The 23,373-nt window shown below is 29.6% G+C and overlaps 3 protein-coding genes across 3 annotated transcripts; 1 reads left to right on the plus strand and 2 right to left on the minus strand.

The window, feature by feature from the left end:
• Positions 1 to 286: 286 nt before the first annotated feature.
• On the minus strand, positions 287 to 4,255 carry LOC11414117 (isoliquiritigenin 2'-O-methyltransferase). Its single transcript, XM_003598775.4, has 4 exons — positions 3,765 to 4,255; positions 2,097 to 2,410; positions 926 to 990; positions 287 to 805 (listed from the first exon to the last, which is right to left on the minus strand). The coding sequence occupies exons 1-4, from the start codon at positions 4,163 to 4,165 to the stop codon at positions 512 to 514; spliced, it is 1,074 nt and encodes a 357-aa protein (XP_003598823.2). The 5' UTR covers positions 4,166 to 4,255; the 3' UTR covers positions 287 to 511.
• Positions 4,256 to 4,756: 501 nt separating this feature from the next.
• On the minus strand, positions 4,757 to 9,033 carry LOC11418328 (isoliquiritigenin 2'-O-methyltransferase). The gene is made up of 4 exons (XM_003598776.3): positions 8,365 to 9,033; positions 6,163 to 6,476; positions 5,272 to 5,336; positions 4,757 to 5,160 (listed from the first exon to the last, which is right to left on the minus strand). The coding sequence occupies exons 1-4, from the start codon at positions 8,850 to 8,852 to the stop codon at positions 4,867 to 4,869; spliced, it is 1,161 nt and encodes a 386-aa protein (XP_003598824.2). The 5' UTR covers positions 8,853 to 9,033; the 3' UTR covers positions 4,757 to 4,866.
• An 11,511-nt stretch (positions 9,034 to 20,544) lies between these two features.
• LOC11417746 (GDSL esterase/lipase At1g71691) lies at positions 20,545 to 22,929 on the plus strand. The gene is made up of 5 exons (XM_003598778.4): positions 20,545 to 20,795; positions 21,281 to 21,405; positions 21,498 to 21,743; positions 22,210 to 22,462; positions 22,565 to 22,929. The coding sequence occupies exons 1-5, from the start codon at positions 20,552 to 20,554 to the stop codon at positions 22,750 to 22,752; spliced, it is 1,056 nt and encodes a 351-aa protein (XP_003598826.1). The 5' UTR covers positions 20,545 to 20,551; the 3' UTR covers positions 22,753 to 22,929.
• The last annotated feature ends 444 nt before the right edge of the window (positions 22,930 to 23,373 follow it).

A 23,373-nucleotide genomic window follows, 5' to 3' on the forward strand; every position in this document is an offset into this window, starting at 1 on the left:
CATACTAACATCGTTGGAGCTAGACAACAATATTCAATATTTTTGTAAGGAAAAAAAAAATCTTACTCATTACGATAGAGAGAGTAATTTGTTTTCATATGAAAATATGATAGACTACGTCAAATTTTGTTAGTCTTGTTAATAAATTATTTCTACATTCTTATTTTTAATCATTAAAAAGACTATTATCATGAATGTTTAATACAAAATAAAATAATATTTTCACAACTAAAAGTAATAGACAACAACACAAAAAACTGAAACATATACCATTATTTTATGTAATATAGAACTCACACATTTTAAATTTGAAGAAATGGAGTGTCAGAAATTCGAACCTCAACCTCTGTATAAATTACAATATCTATATCAATTGAGCTAACATTCTCATGTATGATATGTATCAATTTTTCTGGGTAGAATGGATTGACTTTTTTTTATTATGCTCATACATAAATTATTGTACTAATAATAAAATATATGGATTATTGTACTAAACATATATTATTTTTCATTTAAGAAATTCCATCACTCCCAAAGAAGAAAAAGCCAAGCAAACAATTTCAAAACTAGAAAATCCAGAGCTTTTGCACAAACTCTCAAATTCTTTCTTTGTTCTTTCACTCCCACCACCCATAAACATAAGATTGTCATAACCAGTAACCAATTTATCTTTTTCTGTTGTTTGAATTTCTTCAGGCATTATAAGCTCCACAACAATTACCTTCCCATTTTGTGGTAAAGCTTTGTAGCAATTGTGTAAAGCTTTTAAACAATCTTTGTCTGACCAATTGTGTAATACTGCCTACAATTATTAATCAATCACATGGAAATATTATTCAATTTAAAGAAAATGATTTTATATCATTAGGAAAAATATAATCACAAATATTAATAAGTAGGTATGATAGAGTTTAGACCTAACCTTCAATATTATGGCGTCACCATTTGGCACACTTTCAAACACGTTGCCTCCAACATGCTCTATCCCTTCACATTGTTTGAAAAAATTCACTTATTAGCATTTTTTATTTATTTTGTTTTGACAAATATATGGATAAGATATTCACACAACTAGATTTTTTTTCTTCTTCAAATTAGCATGTAAAATTTAAAAGAAAAAAGTGGTATTCATTTTATAATAAATATGTTATTTTCTCAACAAAAAAAATCTATAAATATGTTATCAATTTTTTATTTTGATAAAATATTTAAATTTAGTGACAAGAAAATTAGAAGTACCTTCATTTGTTTCTATCACTATTTTATCCTCCTAATTTTATTTTTTATTTTTTTGTGTGTTAAGCATAGGAAGAAGTGAATGTGTGGGACATATCAATTCCTCCCCCACGTGATAACAAAATTTTAAATTTATATATCACTCATATATGAATTTTTTAGACTTTATTTGAGTATTTGAAAGGAGGAGAATGTTTAGGGGTGAAAAACGAGTAGAGATCTTTTTCGATTCTCAAAATAAATGAAGGTGTTTTTGAAAAATAAAGAAATATTTACATTTTTTTTTTTAAAATTATTTTTGTAGAGAATAATAAATTTTATTCCCTAATCAGACGAAATTTTTATTATGAAGAAAAATGAATTCTCTGGAACCATTCTTTTTCAAAGTTCTCAATTTTTTTCACTTGCTTCTTCCTTTTTTTTTAAAGTCTTCACTCCCTTTTTCTTCAAACTTGTAAATAAGTCCTTGGAAATTGTCATATTGAGATGTTATCGATCAATTAATTTCAAAGTCTTACGAAATGCATAAAAAAATGTTTCTTAAAAATATAAGTTAAATACTTTTCAAAATCATAATTACATAATTATTAATAGTTTCCCTAACTTTATTGTACTGAATTTGTTAGGAGATAAACAAATAAAGTTACTCATACTCTGGGCATGTTCAAAGGTAGTCTTTCATATATGTTTTGTTTTGTTAATATTATATTATGTTAGTAATTGAATTTCTGTTAAAAATCATCTATAAGAAAATCAAAAAATTTAAATTATTTTCCCATATAATTTCAATTTCAATAGCTGTTCATTTTATTTTATTTTTGGCTCAGTAAATAGATGACCTAATGTAAAAGATATACCTGGATAATCTGGAGCGTTTTCTATCACTGGTGGCAGATCAAAATTAATACCCTTTATGTAAGGATATTTGGAGATTATCATATTCAAATTTTGGCCAAAACCACCACCCACATCAACCAACAATGATATGTCTTCAAATCCATTATATATTTCAAGTATTTTGTTCATCTCCAATGTGCACATAGTTGTCATTGTTTTGTTGAAAACATTGTTCATTGCTGGATCTGATTGTATAGCTTGATAAATTGGCGTTCCATGAACTTTTTCGAATAAGGCAGAATCACAGTCTAGAAGCACTTCTTTAAAATTGAAACTAGCAAAAAAATATAACACATAAAACTACAATAAGTTTATGTGTTTGACAGTTTGAGTAAAGTTTTTCATATTTTATATCGATTACAAAGGTTTTTGTTTTAAGAAACTAAATTAGTTCACTTAAATTAACATCGTTAAGAATCCAAACTCAGACTTTGAAAAGAGTACGGAAGAAATATCATCAAACCAATCTAAATGAGTTTATATCGGTTGCAAAAAGGTAATTTATAGATCAGCTCAGCCCAACAACTACTATTTTGATTCAATATTAATCAAATTTGGAGATTTAGAGAAATTAAATTGATATATGGCTAAAAAAACAACCATTTGTATCCCAAACGTAGCTCATGAAATGAAGCTACGAGTTAGAGAACTTAATTCCTAAAATTAAAAAAAATTCTATAATAAAATTAAAATTCTTTTATTAAATTAGTCTCTTTGAAATTTCAGAGACTAAATTGACCGATCCAAAAAGGATTAATGTGATCCAAAAAGTTTTAATCTTGGAGATATTGAAATTTTCCGATAATTTTGTTGTCCAAATTATCCAACATCAAACACTAAATTGGTAATATGCACTCAAATTTACCCAAATGAAAGGGTTGAAAGTACCTTTAATTTCATAAATTAATATCACCAAGGTTTAAAAGAAAATAATTTTTAAATTATAAGGTTAAACTTTCAAAAGTCATTTTCACATAATAATCTAAAACTCGTTCAAATGGCAAAGGACAAATGTGATTTTAACTTTACTTTTAAACTGTTGCAACAATACAATAATGTAAAAGTTTCTGCAACATCACAAAACCTCAATTGTAGCTACATAACCGAGGTCGGACCAGGGTAAGGATACTAAAGCCATCGCTTTATTCGAATAAAAAATTATTTTTCATTAATTTTACAAATAAAAAGGCCTCATATTGTAAAAAGGCTTCATATTTTAACAGAAAAGAAATTCGTATATATTCAAACTTGCTTTACGATTCACTTACTATTAAAAATTATTAAACCGGCCCTCTTATATAATTGCAATCACATGCAGTGGTAGTTCTAAGGCCGGCGAGCCCGGACTCCGGCCTAAATTTTGTGCAATTTCTTATGTAAATTTCCCTGAATTTCTTATATAAACCTCTATAAATTTGACAATTTATTTAGATTTTTGATAATTTGCTTGCCATTTTTTATGTAAACCTTTATAAATGTGTTGCAAATTTTTTTTGTCCAGACTTTATAATAATCCTGGCTCCGCCACTTATCACATGCCACAATTTATAACTATGATTCAAGCTATCAAAGATATATGCAAGAATTTGTCAAAAATGAAAGATATATGCAAAAAGATTGTTACTTACAAAGCATCAACAATGGATCTATGATTCAGAAATGTTGCATGTAAAGAGACAGATCCCTTACTGTTATCACTGACAAAATATTTACCAGCCAATGATAGTTCATAAAGTCTTTCACTCCCACCTTCTTCATCTGTGTGTGTGGAACAAACAAGAAGAGAGTGACTTGCAAGAAGACAAAGCATTCGATCAAGCCTTCGAGGCAATTGAGGATGTTGTGTTGTTGGTAGTTTTGAAGCAACATAGGATGCTGAAACACCACGTGGACTTGCTTTAGATATGATCTCAAATAAGTTTAGTTCAATTGCAGCTTTCAATACTGAATTAAAAACCAATGGTTCAAATGAAAGTTGTAAAGCTAAAAGGCATGCATTATTATCATCTTCAGTGTTAGTGGAATTCATTGTTTCTTTTCTTTGTATGTTGGTTGCTTGAGTTTTTAACCTTTTATGGATGAAATTATTCTACACCATATGGTTTTGATTTTTGTTGTTAAATTATTATTGGTGCTTTTAATTTTATAAGATGCGATTCCGGGTCAAATTTTATGAGTACGTTCAATTAATTACTTGAACACGGCAATGGTATATTATATTAAAGAGTGATGTGTTTTTTAAGGAATAATAATGAGTTAGGTTAACGAGTGTCCTAAGGGTAATCGTTAAAAAATAATATAGAAATTTAATATTAAAAAACAAAATTCATTGGGGATAAATGCAATCCTTGAAATAATGACAACCCTATTTGGTAATCACCAATTGTTGCTTGATGCTTTGGTTTAACATGGTATAGTTTGCCTAATTTTGATAGATACTTGAGATATGTCTTCAATTATTTTCCTAGTTACGATTTTCTTTGAGTTTATGGTATAACAATTTCGATATTTTGTAGTCGAGTTAGAATTTGTAGAGAATGTTACTCTTATTTATTCATAACAAATCAATATTCAATAATAGATATCATATATACATTACATAACAAATTATAAACATGTATTGAAATATGAACCCTTTATTTTATAACTTTATTCTATGATCACTTTTAGACAAGCCAAATTTATGGTATAAATACTATCTATTATATTCCTTACATAATACTTGCTTATTTATTTAGAAAATTCCATCACTCCTAGGGCAGAAAAGGCAAGACAAACAACCTCAAAACTAGAAAATCCAGAACATTTGCATAACTTTTCAAATTCTTTCTCTGTTCTTTCAACACCACTATCCAAGAACATGAGGTTGTCAAAGCTAGTTATCATCTTATCTGCTTTTGTATGCTGAATTTCTTGAGGCATAATGAAGTCCACAACAATCACTTTCCCATGTTGTGGCAAAGCTTTGTAGCACTTAGTTAGAACTTTCAAACAGTTTTCATCAGACCAGTTATGCAATATAGCCTAAAATCACATTGAAAATGTTATTGTTACTCAATTGTGTATATGGTTTGATGAACACAATTAATTTATGTCATATTAATATAAATATGGTATGATAAAGTCTTGACTAACCTTCAATATTATGGCATCACCTGTTGGGACACTTTTAAACATGTCTCCTTCAATTTGCTCAATTCCTTCATAAAATCGATAATTCACTCATTTAGTGACAAACATGATATACATATTAAAGACATTAGGGTAATCATATTTTTTTTGTCCCCAATGTCTTCCTAAAAAAAAGTTAAAATATATTTTTAATGTCACTAAAATTCAGAGGGCATGGATAGATCACTTAGTTGAACTAAGAGATTAAGACATTAAAAGAGTCAGGGGTCTAGGGTTACAAATCCTGACACGAAAGAAAATACTAATATGACAATTACCATAATCTCTGTAAAATTCACCATCTTTTTTAATTTAGTCTTTATAAATTTTATTCTATTTGTCAACATAGGATAGGGGTTGATCGGAGGTGTCAACTTAGTTGTGATGTCCGCTCTCCCCTTGATGCTATTTCTCTCTCCTAGCTTATCGAAAAAATTTCTTATTCTATTTTAGTTCTCATTTTTTTATGTGCAAAATAGTTTAACGACAAAACTCACACACACTAATAGAAGAGGGGAATTGTAAAATAGTTGCACTTACATGATAATTATTTTTCTTTTATAAGGACTAAAAACACATATTTTTCGTAAGAGTTAATAAATGTAGGCACCAAAATTGAATAAAATTTAATGTAGGGACTAAACTTAAAAATCGTTGTATTAGTGGAACTAAAAGTATATTTAACCTTAGAAAAAATAACATATTAATAAAAAAAAAAATAGTATTAAGTGATAAAGTTAGATAAGAAAAGAGAAACATTTGAGTAGTTTTATCAATTTTTCACTAGAGAGAAATTGGGAAGAAACATATATACAACATGAATCCTCAAATACATATTTATGGAAAGTGATATACCTGGATAAATTGGAGCATGTTGTATAACTTGGGGCAAATCAAAATTAATGCCCTTTATAGAAGGATACTTAGAGATTATCATATTCAAACTTTGCCCAATTCCTCCTCCAACATCAACCAATATTGATATTCCTTCAAATCCTTTGTATTTTTCTAATATCTTCTTCATTTCAATTGTGCAAATATTAGCCATTGCTTTGTTAAACACATTATTCCAAGCTGGGTCAGATTGTATGCCTTGATAAACTGGCATTCCATGAACTTTCATGTATAGTCCATTATCACAGTCTGAAAGTACCTCTTTAAAATTGTTGCTGACAAATATGAAACATAACTTGGTCAAAATTATTATCGTTAAATTCGTTAGAAAAAGAGGAAAACTTAGTTTTGCATTGTTGTTCGCAATATTGCAATGGCAGTCACAATTTATATTAATTTCAAAATTCTCCTCCATAATTGTAGAAATTTGTCTTCAATTTTCTACAATATCAAATGTTAACCGCAACTGCAACATTTACGGGTGCAAACTAGACGAGTAGAGTCAAAACTCGAAGTTTGTATTATGAAACAAAGAAATGAATGAAATAAATTCTCATTATTTGATCCAAGAGAACAATACACCTTATATATAGTTCATAGAGGTGTAGGATAGTTATAGTACAAGTGTTGTATATGCTATACAAATTCTTAGACAATTAGTTATAACTAACTGGCTAGATAACTTGCTACACAAGTTATCTCTATAGAAGAGGTTAAGAAGCTTCAATGTCTTCATGAGCCAATAGTTTGAACTTATCTTGTAAAAAGGATGGGTGGATCAAACTTGACTAGAGATTTTTATTGTAGTTGTTTAGCCTAGAGGTTTTTATTGTCTTGATCTTAGAAGTCCAAACATTATTTTTAAGTAGTATAGTAATACCCTTTGGGGTTATTCAAGAGCTGTTATGTCGAGGATATCGGGTTTATGTTTGATTTATTTAAATAATTGGCGTCAAATTTAACTTGAGCTCTTGTATTTAATTAAAATAACCAAGTTTGATAGAAAATTTAATTAACGAATTGATCCTGAGAAATTTATGAATAGTTTCACCTCATTTATACATCTCTAGTGAATACAACTACAATTTAAAATCTTGATAAAAATGATGATGCAGTTGACTTTCTGACTTTTTTTATTTGCATCCTTTATCATTATAAACACTAAATAATTGCGGTTTAATTTATTGATTTCTGCTTAAGGGTTTTTGGAGCACCATTTTTGTATATTTTTGCAGTAACACAACTTATATATAATACATGCTTCAAATAAACTTATATATAATACATCTTTAAAAAACTTATATATAGTATAATTCAAGAGTTTAACGAATAGGTGTTGATAATGTATTTTTTTTTTACAAAATCATATCATATCTAACTATGATACCTGTTTTTTTTTTTTTTTTTTTTACGAACTATGATACCTTTTTTTAAGACAATATCTTTGTAGTAAAATATGAATAAATGAATGTATAATTCTCTTTCTATTTTGCTGGTCCACAAGTCACTAAACATATTTTTTTTTTTTGGCAATTCATTCAATTTAAAAATAATATAAATTTTGACGAGAGAATTATTTGTGGTAAATATAAGAATATCAAATTATATATGTCACTGTTGTTATGTTATGATTTCATTGAGAAGGAAAAAATATAAATTCAAAGCATAGTTGAAATATGCTACAACAATAAAAATCAAAGGGTGAATACGAGCGACAAAACCAATGAGCTATCAATACTAAAGAGATGGTTACTAAACACAAATAGAACCCAGACACCCCACTCATTTAGAGATGAAATTGTCCTCGTGAGCATAATTCAGTTGGCAGGGACATGCATTATTACACACAGGGGTCGGGGTTCGAACCCCAGACACCCCACTAGCTCATTCATCTTGAATAAGATGAATTCTAGCCACTAGGCACTAGGCTACTTGACAAAAAAAAACATAGAATTATGGACTACATTAGAGATAGATAAAAATGTCACTAATTTATTTATTACTACTGAAAAAATTGAGACAATTTTTTTTTGGTTCAAAATTGAGACAAAATTTCATATATTATCTTTCTAACTTTTTTTTTTTTAAATTTGATTTTTTTAACTCTATAAAGAGAATATAATAGATAAATAGCTTTGTATATTGTATAGATAAATTACTTACAATGCATCCACAAGCTTTTGGTGACTCATAAACGTTGAGAACAAAGCAACAGAACCATTCTTCTCATCATTGACAAAATATTTACCAACCAATGACAATTCATAAACTCTTTCAATCACACCTTCTTCATTTGTTCTTGTAGAGCAAATAAGAAGAGAGTGACTTGCAAGCAGACACAACATTCGATCGAGCCTTCGAGGTAATTGAGGATGTTGTGTTGTTTGTAACTTTGAAGCAACATAGGATGCTGAAACACCTGGTGGATTTGCCTTTGATATAATATCAAATAGGTTTAATTCAATTGCAGATTTTAACACAGAAGTATAAATCATTGGACCACAACAAAGAAGCATAGCAGAGAGACATGCATCATCATCTTCTACTACTTCAAAAGGTGAACATTTTGGAAGAACATGAATATCTTCAGAAATAGATCCCATGTTTTGGTTTCTTTTAGTTTTTGAGTTTACAATGCATGTTGGTAACATGCATTTATATCATATATGTATTGATCTTATTGGTGAAAGTTATTACCTATGTTGTATATGTTTGTCTTTAAGTGTGTGATGATGTTGGTTGTTTTAACGTATTGTACATCATTAGAGATTGACAAAAAATGACTGTGACTGCAATATACAATGTGTTGTGAAATTATTGGTGTATGCGCTTTTCTTTGAGCACTAAATATGGTAAGTATAATTACTAAAGTTAAGTTTATATGAGATGACATTGAAGATGTCATAAGCAAATTTTCAAAAGATGCTTCGGCCGGCTTGAAGTGCAAACAAATATACATATATTATGTCCATTGTCAACAAAAAAAAAAAAAAACTAATCAAATTGTTTGGGCTTTAGTGACAAGGAGCTCCTTCCAAGGAAGTATCAGGGGAATACCAGATTCGATTTCCAGAAGGAACAACACTTGACAGTGCGCATGCCTCTACACATAAGCCGGTTATCCCCCACGGATGGGTCAAAAAGAAAAAAAAAATTAACTTAAATTGGTAGAGTTTTTTTTTTTTTTTAGAGGGGGGCGTGTGTGTGTGGTGGTTTCTTCTTAACCAAGTAACTAGAGGGTAGTATTTTGATTTATATTGGACATTTTTTTCAAATGGGGTGATGTATGCAACTTTCTAAATCGATTCAAATAGCAAGGGAAAATACAAAAGTTGAGGGACATAAAGTCTAACCCATTAAAAGCAAAAAACAAGAAAAACAAATTAGTCCAACAGACAGATCATAGAATTTAATCTAAAACAAATTATTATACACCACACACAATTCAGCGCACCCGTGTACAGACATAAAATCAAATTGCATAGTTGACAAACATTAGGCTAGGTCTTTAAAGTCGGAAGTGCATCTAATCGCCAACATGATAACTAATAAAATTCACACGCATCTACTATTTACTACGTACAATGAACAACAAAAAATTAACTCATCATTAAAAGCTAGATTGTGAGTTAAGAAATCTCATTTTTTTTTATCATGGCCGTCTATCATATTTTGAGGCCGAAGCTGTATAGATACATAGAGCCTTCATATTGTTTATCATGGTCGTCTAACATATTTTGAGGCCTAAACTGAATAGATACATGGAGCCTTCATAAATGTGGTAATATAAATTTATATTTTTTCCAGCATTATCTTTTAGGTTGATATAAACATTATTGTATCAATACACTAATGGAGGGGGACCAATATAAGAAGCAAATGGTTAGATAATATATATCTAGCAATAATTCTATATAAATCAAACATATTACTCACATAAAGTGCAATATGCTTTGGCGTGGTGGTTGTAACTTGTAAGCATGTATGAGAGCAATAGCTCTAAATAAATCCAACATATAACTCATGGGATCAAAACCTACGAGATGCTTTCCACTATTTCGAACCTTTATTTGAAAAGTCACAAATAAAATTGCAAAAAAAAATAAAAAAAATAACATTTTGGTTTGGAAACCGTCACCACTTTATGGAGTTGGTCACCTTATTTTAAAATCAATAATGTTTGATAGACACCCTTTTTATTCTACCATCAATAAACACAAGCTGATTGGGTTTTAATAAAAAAAAATAAAAATAACAAAAAAAGAGAAGAGAAATGACTAAACCAAATTGTGTTTTTTAGTATAATGAATTTAGTTGTAATATAGACTAGTTTTCAATAATAGAAAATAATGTGCCCATCCCCATAAACGTAGTTAAGTTAGTAGGGATATTACAGTATGCAATGGCGGGATTCAAACTTTAGATTTCTCACTTATTTAAATTTAAGGGTGAATTTCAAACCGTTATACAGCTATACTACATGATAAAAATAAAAATAAAATGATGAGTATATAAAGAAAGTTAAGATTAGATAACTGCAATTAAATTCGGGTTGGAAAGTAGTGTGAATCAATTTTGTAAAAAAGCTAATAACTTCAATTTAATTTGTGTTTGATTCTTCCATTTTTTAATTTTTTTTTTTTTGTTGTTCGGTTAGTTCACGACAATCTTTATGTGCCAATATCATGTCTCATTTTTAGTTTTAAATGTTCATATATAAACGGCGAAAATATAAAAATAACTAAGTGAAAATAAAGTGACATTTTTAGTTTAAGAAAGCATTTCTAATGGTGCTGAAAATGCATGTTAATGAATGATGAGTTTATAATGGGTGAAAGTCTCAAGAAAATCTTTAAAAATTTACCTATATAATTTGTGAATTTAACTAATAATATAACATATGCCACTTAATAACAAGGTAAACTTTTCAACCTTATTGGCAAGTGGCTCAATTCATTGGAAAGGGTCTACCGCCCTAAGCTTCTAAATACTATAGTTTGAGTTTTACAAATACTATATTCATTGTAGGTTAGTCTTCCTCTTAATTTATTTTTCTTTTCATTTTATGTATGTGATTTTTACTAATATTGTCTATGAGTGATAGGTGCTGGATTTTAAAAGGGGTTTTTCAAAATTTTAATCCTCTTAGTAGAATAAATCTCGATGAACGGATCTTGATTAAATCATTAATCACAAATTAAACAACAACTTAAAAAAATTATGTGTTTACCTCAAAGAGTGAGTGATCACAAGTAATACTCGATGACATCACATCTACTCAGTCCATACGAACAACTTCCTTCACTCATAATGCTAGCTGCTTACGAATGAAGGCTTAGAGAGAAGGGACAGTTTTAAGGTTTAAAAAACTAGGCTTTCTGAATTAGTTTAAGTGTGTTCTCTTTCTTCAGAACAATGGTTTTATTTATAGAGTCACTTATGTGTTTTGCAAGTCAAGCAGTCCCTATTGAGCTTATGTAAGCCCAATAACTCATTCGTTGTACTTTGCTAACTAATTAGATTCATGTGCTAATTGCTCCCCCAAGTTATAAGTCTCAATTATATCTCTCAATCAACTGTTCTTTTGTGTGTTACCATGTAGGTTCTTGTCACATTAACAATAATATTAAATAGTGATCCAAATCAAATATTTGAGTCAAACAATCCAAATCAAATATTTGATCTCTGTAATAGAAACAACAACAACAACTCTTCTTTTTTTGAAAGATCAGCAACAACTCTCTGAAACTTGTACTTTTACAACTTACATAATTGATATCCATGCATAAAATTTATTCCAGATTTTGGTCTGGATATACTATACACCGATGTGGAAGTTGTCATCCTTATAACTCCTTTACAATGATCCTTTCGTTTGTGTTCAAGAAATAATCCTTAGTCCTTTAAGACATCCATGAATGTTCTTGATATTAATTGTGGTGCTTACTTTTGTTAAGCAACAATTTTTTAATCATGTTTCACATATGTAGATAAATTAATTTGGTGACCAGTATGTATCTACATACTATACTAGATTAATATATATGCTTCCAGTAATTTACTAGTGTAATAAACTAAATAATTCAACTTCAAGAAGCTTGCTCCAATCCATACATGAATTTTCTAATATATACACCTTTCTAGCATCCTCTATATTATTGAAACCTACATATATAAGGTAATTCTTATTAAGGACTATAACCTCATCGCCCATCTTCCAAAACACGCATTATAAAACTATAGCAAGTGGAATCATTAGATTTAAGCATTATGATGATGTAATGGTTTCATCATTATTTGCATCATGAGCTTACAGGAAATCTTCTACAATCAATCGCATCTTAAGGATATTAATAATATCATCCATGTCAGTTTTCTATAAGAAAACCCACTTTCATCCTAGGGGTCCTACCCATTTGCATGATATTAACCAATATCCTTATATGATTTGTGTACATGGACTCTATATAAGATCACATGACATCTTTCCATTTCTTAAAATTTAGGCTATTTACGACCTTCTAGTAAGACATGGCTCATCTTATATGAGCATCATATCACCTTGTTGAGTCATGACAAAATAATGTTTCTGATCCTAATGATATGACATATCAAAATAATGTTTCTGATCCTAGTGATATGACATATCAAACATGTATTTTGTGGTACTTGACTTAATCCAAGTTCTACAACCCTCTCACTGGCTCATGTAAAGACATAATCCTTCAAGAGGAATATTTCAATTCTAGCGACAAACAACTTTTATCAAAGAAGGTGTAGAATTAGTATCCCCTAGTTTCTTAAGGGTACCTCTGATGGTCGGATTAGGCAAATGTATCAAATCGTTTACCAAGTAATAAAGTGATAAGTAGAGTATCATATCCACATGGATTATCATTTCGTGTAGACAATTCGCATTACTTATTTGGAACAAAATAATAAATAAAGAGATAGTGGTTTAGATTTTTCAATTTATTCTGTTTGCAACAGAGCAAAGTTACTTGTTTTAATTGCAGAATGTTAGCGGTGGTTAGGATTATTTGAATCCCCCTACTCATTTGTAGGAATTAATTAACATTATAGTCAAGTTCAATTAGTCTAAGTAGACTATCTAAGTGATGAGTCCGCCTGGACATGATAAACTAATCAGTTTCTCAAGTTTCACGTGCTGGTTGCACGGTGATCCTTATGTGCATGGTCCTACTCTCTCATGGATAATTGAAACATAATCCTAAATTAAAGTTCCTAAATTTCCAAAGGTATGGTTTCTAGTGTTCCTAAAGGTTCTCTCATCTATGAATCTTAGAAGTGCATAACATACTCTCCTTCTTGGTAGTTCTACAAACAGACATCTCTATCAGCGTCTACCTTACCAAGGTGCGAGTAGAATGAAGTTATTGTGCTGATTTAAGTCATGAAGTCACTTGGTTCCTTAATTACTTACTAATTACTACCTGATTTCAGCTGATGTTCATCAATATTAGGTATGTCACCTCCCTAAATACTTACTATCAGGGTACGCTCGCTTTCGGTTTGTTTCGCTAGTTAGACATATATAAATATCAAGATATGAATATCAATATTAGGCTCTATCACTACCTAAGTGCCTAAATCATGGTTATGCTTCAAAGGAGACGAATCTTACGCACTACAGTAAAACTAAATAACGAACATAAAATAACTGAATAAAAGATTTTAAATTAAATAATTATCCAACAAACATAAAATAGGTTAATCTTAGAACCCTAGCCTAAAGAGATTTAGTTACTCATGGTAACTAAAATTACAAAATAAATAAGGGTTAATAGTGTTTTTCACCCCTGTAATATAGGCCATTTCCGGCTTTCGCCCTTATAAAATTTTCGGTTTGATTTCTGTCCTTGTAAATTTTTTTTTTTTTTTCCGGCATACCCCCCTCCTCCCTCCAACTCAGCAAATCAACCTATGTGGCGCTGACATAGAATTTTTTTATTTTTTTATTTTTTTCACTTGCCACGTGTATAATTCGTTTTTTTTTAATTGTGAAATTTTAATTTCGTTTTTTAATTTTAATTTTAAAAAACTCAATTTTTTTTCTAATTATCTACATCAGATTTTATTTTTTAAAATATTTGAAAATTAATTTTCAAAAATAAAAAAAATATTCGGTTTTTTTTCGAAATTAGAAGAAACAAATTCGAAATTTTTAAAAAAAAGTCATATTTTTTTTTTTATGGAAAATATTTTATTTTTAATAATCTGGATACAGATTTTTTTAAAAATTCAGATTTTATTTTCGGAAATTTTATTCTAGATTTTTATAAAATCATTTTTGAAATTAAAATTTTAAAAAAATCATTTTCTAAAATTTTGAAAATTCTAAAAAATCATATTTTTAATATTTGAATTTTTTTTAATATTTTTAAATTTTTGGAAAAAAATCTGAATTTTTTTTTTTTTGAAAATTAATTTTCAAATATTTTAAAAAATAAAACAATTAAAACAAAAATTGAGTTTTTTAAAATTAAAATTTCACAATTTTTTTTTAAAAAAAAAAACGAATTATACACGTGGCAAGTGAAAAAATAAATAAATAAATAAATTCCTTGTCAGCGCCACATAGGCTGATTTGCTGATTTGGAGGGAGGAGGGGGGTATTCCGGAAAAAAAAAAAAAAAATTTATAAGGACAGAAATCAAACCGAAAATTTTATAAGGGCGAAAACCAGAAATGGCCTATATTACAGGGGTGAAAAACACTATTAACCCAATAAATAAAAACATATAGAGACTCCTCCCTTGAATAGTGATTGCCTTCCTTTTGAACCGCTTCATTCTGAATGAGAAATTATGAATGAGGAATGTGGTATTTATAGGTAGAGTTTTCACTTGAACTTGGCTAAATTTGCGGGTTTTTTGCACCAAAAAGTCACAAGTGCCAGGCGCCTAGGGCCATGTGCCAGGCCCCCATTGTAAGGGTCTAGGTGCCTAGCACGTCACTCTGTACGTTGGATGCATGAAAGTGGCATCCAGTGTTGAAAATGTTTGTTTCTTTGCCTTTCTGTGTGTTTGCTTCTATGTAAGATGTCTTGGAACATAATTCCTCCCTCTATAACGTATTTTGAGGCCTCTTGAATCTTCATTCTTCATCGTCCCAAGTTCTGCAAAAATCTTCAGATGCATGATCTCTTGTGAATTTACAACATAAGATCATAAAATTGTTATGTTTCACGACCTATTGTTATAATCTTTATACTCTTTAAGAATTACTTCTTTTACTCCATTTTTGAAGTCTTTGAACCAATTCAAATATTTCTAACTCGTGTCAAACACTCATTCACATTTACTAATTTAATTAGTAATCTAAATGAAGTAAAAGAAATAAACATCTCTAGCAAATATGTATGGTGATTCATATACATCATATGTATATTGGTTCGAATAAATCAGATGTTCTTTCATAGTGAAATAATTTTTAAAGATGACACTCGCATCCTTCAAATGATATAAAATCAAACGAGTCCAATAGTCTACATTCATGGAATTTGGAATTGTGAATCGCACTTATTTATACTAAACAATAATGTCAATGATATACAAAAGTTCAAATCTCATTTGATATTTTTCACATATGTTATAGATAAGCTTATCAAGATCATGAAACTCAAGTTCATTACTTGATTAGCACACTTGTACAGAAAATATTGTTTAGATAATTGGACAGCAATTGTCTATTATTCAAACGCGTAATCCTTCACTTGTCAATACAAGATTTGGGATTAATACTTCTATTTTAAATGGAACTTAACGATACTTATTTGGTTTCATACCAAATTTAAATTTAAGTCCAAACATAAACTCCCAGAGTTAACGAAACAACGTGTTCCATTCTAGACTTAAGTCCAAGCATAACACTTATTTTTTAATTATTTTTTTATATTTAAGAACCTACAAAATATACCTTTTTGTATTTAAAAAATTTCCAAACCAAATAAATCTGGGTTGAAATTCAATCCCACCGTAACTTTCAATTTACTTTTATTCACGTCACTAAAACACTTTTATAAAACCTTGTTTAAAAAATTTGTCGTTACGAGCAAAAATTAAGATAAGCGCGCGGGGTCTTTTTGGATTCGATATTTTATTTTGAGTAAATTACACTCCCCTTCCTTCAAAGATGTTTGAATTACATTTCCCTCCCCTCTTATGTTAAAATATACACTCCGCTCCTCTCTTATTCAAAATATATTAGAATTTTTTTCACTCCCCTCCCCTAAGAGAAGCTTGAATTACATTCCCCTCCCCTCTTATGTTAAAATCTACACTTTAATCTCTCAATATTTTTTTTTTATTTCTAATAATCTAGCAAATAATTAAAATCTAACACACTTCGGGAAAAAAATAGTATTGTGGATCTATTTTAATATAATCAAAATTTGAATACGTATTTTTTCGCTATTGTGCTCCCCGATTTTCGGATGTCAAACCATTAATTGATTTGAATCGTCGATCTTTGAACTCTCGATTTTTATTCTTGGGAAGGGAAAAAATGAGTAAAAACCCTTATCGAGACTTTGGATTCGGGGGTTGGTTACGCGAAGGGAAGGTGCTAGCATCCTAAGCGTCTATGGTATTCCATAGGAACCTCTTACTTAGATTATTTTGTGCTAAGTTACTCGTTTATTTGAAAAATTATTGCCTAATGTCTAAGTGAAAGAATGGAGGGAGAAGAAGTATGTTTTTGGTTATTTTTATTTGATTTGGAAGGATAAAAATCCTATGCCTACATACCCTTAAAGAAAGGGATCAAAACCAATGTAGTTCACCTCAAAAATTTCTTTGATGGGTTAGGTTGATTTTAAGATTTTTGAAGATGGTTTTAAGAAGAGAAAGAGGCCTCAAGGCATGAGATAAAAGAAATGAGTGAAGTTGATTGATTTTAAATTTTGAAAATGATTGAAGTTGAATTAAAATTGATTAAAAATTTGATTAAGAAAATAAAGAGAAAATGTTGCTAAGAAAAAAAGATTTTTTTTGAAGTTTTGCATATTTGATTTTTTTTTTAAGAAAAATGATTTTTCTAAACTAACGTAACGTCGTAAAAATTAACGGAAAGCGGTAAATAAAATGTGGTAGTATCGGTGCATGTGTCGGTGCTTGTGTTACCTATATTATTACATCAATTCCTAAATACAACCCTAAGGCCTTTATGCCAAAATAAAAATGCAAGAAATAAAATTACATCAATTTCCTATTTATACACACTAAGTCAATGACAAAATAAAATAATGAGAAAATTAAATGTGCATGCTATGATTCAAGACAAAAATTAAATAGTTAGTAATCACAAGAAATATCATGATGAATGAGACATAAGAAATAATAAGCAAGAATTAAGACAAATAAAAATTAAGGTCATCATATAAGAAATAAACAAAAAAACATAAAAAGAAAACAAATAGAAAGGATTTTTAAAATTAGGGAAAATTAAAATAGTGAGAAAAATATTTTTTGGAATTTTTCTAAACACGAAAATGTCAAAAAGTGTAAAAACAGTATTTTAAAAATAAAGATAATTAAAAATAAAAAAATAATAAAACATTGGCTCAGCAGGATTAATTCTGGACCATTGGATTAATCCAGAGGTCCAGATCTGAATCCCAAGATCTCATCACAGCCATAGGATCTAAGATCCAACGGTCACAAAAACAACATAGAAACAAAGGGATTATACTGAAAACACAGTGACCGTCAGATCAACGATCTGACGGTCCAAACAGAAACTACACTACATTCACGCAGAATAACACACACATGATCCAAGATCAAGAGACACAGGAGCCCTCAGATCAAGGAATGATCCAGATCCAAGGGCTGTAACGCGATGGAACACTGAATTGCAGTATGCGCATGTGCACAAGATCAAACCAAAAAAGAAAGCACTATAAAAGGGTTTTAACAAAAAAAACACAACATAAATCACACAATTCCTCTTTCTAAGAAAAAACCTAGAGAGAGAAGCTCCCCCTTCTCTCTACAAAGCTCGCCGGAGAAGAAGGTGGGGGAGGGGCGGCCGGAGCTGCTCCGGCGCGGTGGTCGGCCAGAGCGCCGCCGCGCCGGAGTTTTTTTTTTGCTTTTTTTCGAAAAAATTTTTTACATCAAATCACTCCTCTTCCCTTCCTCTACTCGAATCCGGACTCATAATCTCGAAAACATGCGCCAAAAATCCTAGATCTACAAATGAAGGTGTGAAAATTTTTACCTCTTTTTCCGGTCTCCTTCTCTCCTTTGAATCCGGTCCGTTTCGTTCCCTTCCTTTTCCGGTTCGGCCTCCTCCTTTGAATCCGGTCCGGTCCTGTTTCCTTCCTTTTCCGGTCCGATTCTGTTTTGGTTTGGATGATGATGATTTGTGTGGTTGTATGGGTTGATTTGAGGTTTTGTTGTTGTTATGCGATTCGGATTTGTAGTGATACAGATCCGGATTTGTGTTGTTGGGTTCGGATTTGTGTTGTTGCCGTGTTTGTTGTTATTGTGTGTTTCTGGAAATGATTGTGGTTCATGTTCATGATGAACAACTATGAACATTCATGATGATTATTGTGTATTTTTATTTTTGATCTGAAAAAGTTGAGAGAGATGAAAGATTAGGGTTTCTGAATGATTGCTGCAGCTGCTACAGTGATTCTCTCTGACCCATTTCCCAATGATTGACAGTGTATTTATAGTGACAAATTAGGGTTGGCTCTGGTACAAATCAATGACCAAAATGCCCCTGCAGCTGAGACTTGGAGAAAAAGACTTTAACAAATAAATAAATAAATAAAACAAAAACAAAATGAATAAAAAAATAAAAAAAGAGGAAGGAAGAAAGTCACTCACGTGACTTTCATTTCTTTGTTTTTTTTTCTAAAAAATAAAAAAATAAAATAATAATAAACAAACTAACCTAAAAAAAAGAAAATAAAAAGTCCCTTCGAAATCTGACATGAGGTACTTCAAAGTATCCTCCCTGCCGAAATTTCGGTTGAAATGATTAAAAAGACACGCCTTTTAAAATACAATTAGCCATTTTAAAATGACTTGCCTGTTATGACTAAAAGGATTATAAAATGCGTTTATAAAAATTCAAATGAAGTGATTTTAAATATTGTAAAAAAAGCAAGCGAGGACTTAAATGCCAGATGAAAGCCTTTAAATGATTAATGACGAAAAACACGAGTTTTAAAAGGTAAAAAAAACGCATAAAAGAGAATCTGGACTAATATAAAATGCGGACAAGAAAGATTTCAAATGGTCCAAATTTGGGGTATGACAGCTATTTTTTATTCACAATTTCATTAACGTGTAGTTTTCAACCCAATAATAACATATGAAATAACCCAAAATAAAATTAAAATATGTGAAAAATTACTAAAGACAATAAAACATGGTTATTTAAAAGTTAATTTTATACTCTAAATTATAAAATCAATAGAAAAATATTTAAATTTAATTACCATTGACATTTAAATTATAAGGAATTTAATTTATTTTTCTTAAATGGTAGTTCAAAATTAGTATATATCGTAAAAATATTTGTTTATGTTAAAATAGATTAAAGTGTAGTGCATATTTAATTATTAAGGGAGAGAGTTGCAATTCAAATATCTTATAAGGGAGGGGAGTATAAATTTTACTTTTGAAGGGAGAGGAGTGTAGATTTTAACATAAGATGAGAGGGGAGTGTAGATTTTACTCTTTTATTTTTTATAAAAACCCGCAGACAACTGTTTTACAAGGATAATCAAAATCCTCTTTTATCAGAGATACTATGTGATACCTCAAATTTAAAAAAAATTCCAAATCAAATAAAACTAGTTATATTGCAAAAAAAATTAGTTATATTTTCCCACAATTTTTTTAATTAAGTTTTTTTTTTAAAAAAAAAACAATCACACATTCCATTGTTATTTTAGTTTTAAGAATATTGACTAATTTTGGGAGGGGGAAGAAAGATGAAGAGGATAGAAAAATTATTTGGACAGTAAACCAGAAGTTAGGTGATATATATTCAAAATTTTAACACTCATATCGCATTTTTCCAAAACAATAAAGTCAATTTTAGCATTCAAATGTCATGAAAACAAACCATATCAATTTGTATCATTCTCCATCATTTCTTTCCAACCAAAACATTGTTTTCGTTTTATTACAATTTAAAAAGAAACAACTCGTTACCCTTAATTTGTCACAAAAGTTGTTTGTTTCTTTGGCAACACCAAGTGAAACCAAAAATAAACATTATTAAGTTTCAAGAGTTGGTATATGATATATATATATATTGAAGACCTTAATATCATTCATCCATCTTTATATACGTTGTGCAACAAAATATGTTTATCTTTAAAGTTTTTTGGGTTATTTATCTTCTAACTCTACAAGTTTTCTTGGCCAATTCTTATCGTGCAAAGAGCCTTGTGCCAGCTTTGTATGTTTTTGGTGATTCAAGCGTAGATGCTGGAAACAATAACAATTTGAATACAATTGCTAAGGTTAATACATTTCCATATGGCATAGATTTCAATAATTGTTCTACAGGAAGGTTTAGCAATGGTAAAACCTTTGCAGATATTATTGGTAAGTTTTAGTTAGGTTCACCAGTTATTCTTGCTTCATCTAACTCACTCAACACAATAAAAAAACATTGAGTTCATTTTTTTGAGTTGACTGTATGAGAAGCAATCAAATCCTAGTATAAAAAAAATAAGATGTCTCATCGATGATTCGAAAATTAGTCTCATAACACACTCTCTAAGGGTCTATGTTGTCGGGATAACTACGTACAATTTGTCAATTGATGTCTCATTTAGCTCTTCAAGTGTAAAAAGCCGGGGAATTGGATATGTTGTGGCGCGTGTTCAAACTTGTAATACATTTCTTTGTGTTTTTGAGTTAAGTTTCTCTGTTCGACTCTTTGATGAAAAAAGAGGATTAAAAGTATAATATTTAATCAGAATCATAAATATTATTATTTTTTTGACAAAATTACTATTAATATAAGATATATAACTTGAATGATTTTCAAATATTTTATGATCTATTTATGAAATTATTTTTTGCAGCTCTTAAATTGGGTTTACCAATGCCACCTGCATACCTAGGTGTCTCTACAACCGAGAGATATCAAATAGTCTCAGGCATCAACTATGCCTCAGGCTCATGTGGAATCTTGAATACAACGAGAAATGTAAAGAAATTTTCTGCACTGATTTATTGTTCAAGTTAAAAAAAAATAAAAAAATAAATTCACTAACCATTTAAATATTTTCTATGTCATAGGGTGAATGCTTATCATTGGACAAACAAATCGAATATTTCACTTCAACGGTGACGAATGATCTTCCAAGAAACTTTAGAAGAAAGGCAAAATTGAGTCATTACTTATCTAAATCTATATTCCTTTTATCCATTGGTTCAAATGATTACATTCTCAACTATTTTAAACAAGAAATGGAAACCAATCAAAAAGGAAATCCTGAAGAATTTGCAGATTATCTTCTTGAGCAATTGGGTTCAAAAATAACGGTAAACTTATGTTTGATGAATTTTAACATTTTTGGCTTAAATTAAAAGATTTTCACTTTTACATCCCTCAAACATTTTTCCTTTATTAATCTCTAATTTCTATTACTCCCTTTTCTTTTCTGTTCATAATATTTTAATGGCAAAAATTACACACTTAAGTGTTGAAAATATGGAGAATTAGAGTTCGAACTTGTGTCGGAACATATCAAATATCCATACAACTATTGTTTGGAATATAATTATGAGACGATTAATCTCAATATATATGACTATAACATAATTAAAAATTATACTCATCATTTTTGCTACATAATTAAAGAGAAAAATAATTGATGTTGAAGTTTGGAGTCTCTAATATTTATAGATGAAATTTGAAACAAACTTCATTGTTTTACGTTCTAATTTTTATTTCACGGATTCAACATTTCTATGATTTTAATTCTTTTCACCAACCTTTGATTTTTAGAAAATTTATGATCTTGGTGGTCGAAAATTTGTGATCGGTAGCATTGGTCCAATTGGGTGTGCCCCATCATTTATTAATAGAACATCAAGTTCAAAAGATTGCAATGAAGATATGAATCAAAAGGTTAAACCCTTCTCAAACAAACTCCCATGGAAGCTTCAAGAGTTGCAGACTCAACTCTCAGGTTCAATCTTCACTATTTCAGACAATTTAAAAATGTTCAAGAAGATAAAAAATTCCCCTGAACAATTTGGTGAGTTAATAATCCGCTTTTTCGAAAGAAAAAAAAATTAGACAAATGGTTTTTCTTTATTTTTATTGTTTGTTATTTAACATTTTATTTTAAATTTTACAGGATTTACAAATATTTGGGACTCGTGTGTTGGTCAAGATGCAAAACCATGTGAAAATCGGAAACAATACCTATTTTACGATTTTGGACACAGCACCGAAGCCACAAATGAAATATGTGCAAATAATTGTTTTAGTGGAAGAGATGCATGTTTTCCTCTAAATATTGAACAATTAGTTCGTGCACATTGATGTTTTTTTTACTTTGTTTTCAATATTTGTTTATCCATAATTGGTTTAGGTGATTTAGTCCATTCATTTTATTTTGTTGTGCCTATGATGCATAGGCTCTCTTTTATATCTCTTTGTAATTTTTGTTTCCTCATAGTATTGTTTGTGCTTTGTAGTTCTCTTTTTATTAAAATTTATTTGCATTTTCAAAGATATCAAAGATATAAGATTTGGGAACTCGAGTTCAAATTTTAGTAGAGTTATTCAGATCAAGCGGTTGAGAAAGGAAAAGATAATTTCCTCCCCCCAATCATTATGGATTAATTTCATAGTCACTAATAGACTCGTTGAAGTCTAAAACCCTTTTTTTTTTTTTTTTCTTCCAAAATCAAAATTAAAAAAAGGTACAAATTTGTATTTTCAAATTTTTCATTCAAGATTTTTAATCGATGCTCATTTTGTGCCGTATTTTCAACAAGGTCTATGACTTTCATTTATGATTTAGTCTTCATTGTACCTCCAGTTGAGGCATTCAAGAACATCCTTGTTTATGCCTTTATCCCTTGTATGAAAATTTGCATTGAATTAAGTTCATTAAGTGTATTCCCTAGGCACCTTTGAGTAGTCACTTCAGGCTTTCCC

This window comes from Medicago truncatula, chromosome 3, assembly GCF_003473485.1.
Source record: "Medicago truncatula cultivar Jemalong A17 chromosome 3, MtrunA17r5.0-ANR, whole genome shotgun sequence".
NCBI lineage: Eukaryota > Viridiplantae > Streptophyta > Magnoliopsida > Fabales > Fabaceae > Medicago > Medicago truncatula.

Bases quoted from the DNA above. Each gene is read 5' to 3' on its own strand.
- LOC11418328 (XM_003598776.3), bottom strand. From the start codon at position 8,852: ATGTTACCAACATGCATTGTAAACTCAAAAACTAAAAGAAACCAAAAC. The intron at 6,477-8,364 runs GTAAGTAATTTA...CATATTTGTCAG, and splicing joins CAAAAGCTTGTGGATGCATT to CAACAATTTTAAAGAGGTAC. The intron at 5,337-6,162 runs GTATATCACTTT...GATTTTATGAAG, and splicing joins ACATGCTCCAATTTATCCAG to GAATTGAGCAAATTGAAGGA.
- LOC11414117 (XM_003598775.4), bottom strand. From the start codon at position 4,165: ATGAATTCCACTAACACTGAAGATGATAATAATGCATGCCTTTTAGCT. The intron at 2,411-3,764 runs GTAAGTAACAAT...TTTTTTTGCTAG, and splicing joins AGATCCATTGTTGATGCTTT to TTTCAATTTTAAAGAAGTGC. The intron at 806-925 runs GTTAGGTCTAAA...TAATAATTGTAG, and splicing joins GTGACGCCATAATATTGAAG to GCAGTATTACACAATTGGTC.
- LOC11417746 (XM_003598778.4), top strand. From the start codon at position 20,552: ATGTTTATCTTTAAAGTTTTTTGGGTTATTTATCTTCTAACTCTACAA. The intron at 21,406-21,497 runs GTAAAGAAATTT...TCTATGTCATAG, and splicing joins TCTTGAATACAACGAGAAAT to GGTGAATGCTTATCATTGGA. The intron at 21,744-22,209 runs GTAAACTTATGT...TTTGATTTTTAG, and splicing joins AATTGGGTTCAAAAATAACG to AAAATTTATGATCTTGGTGG.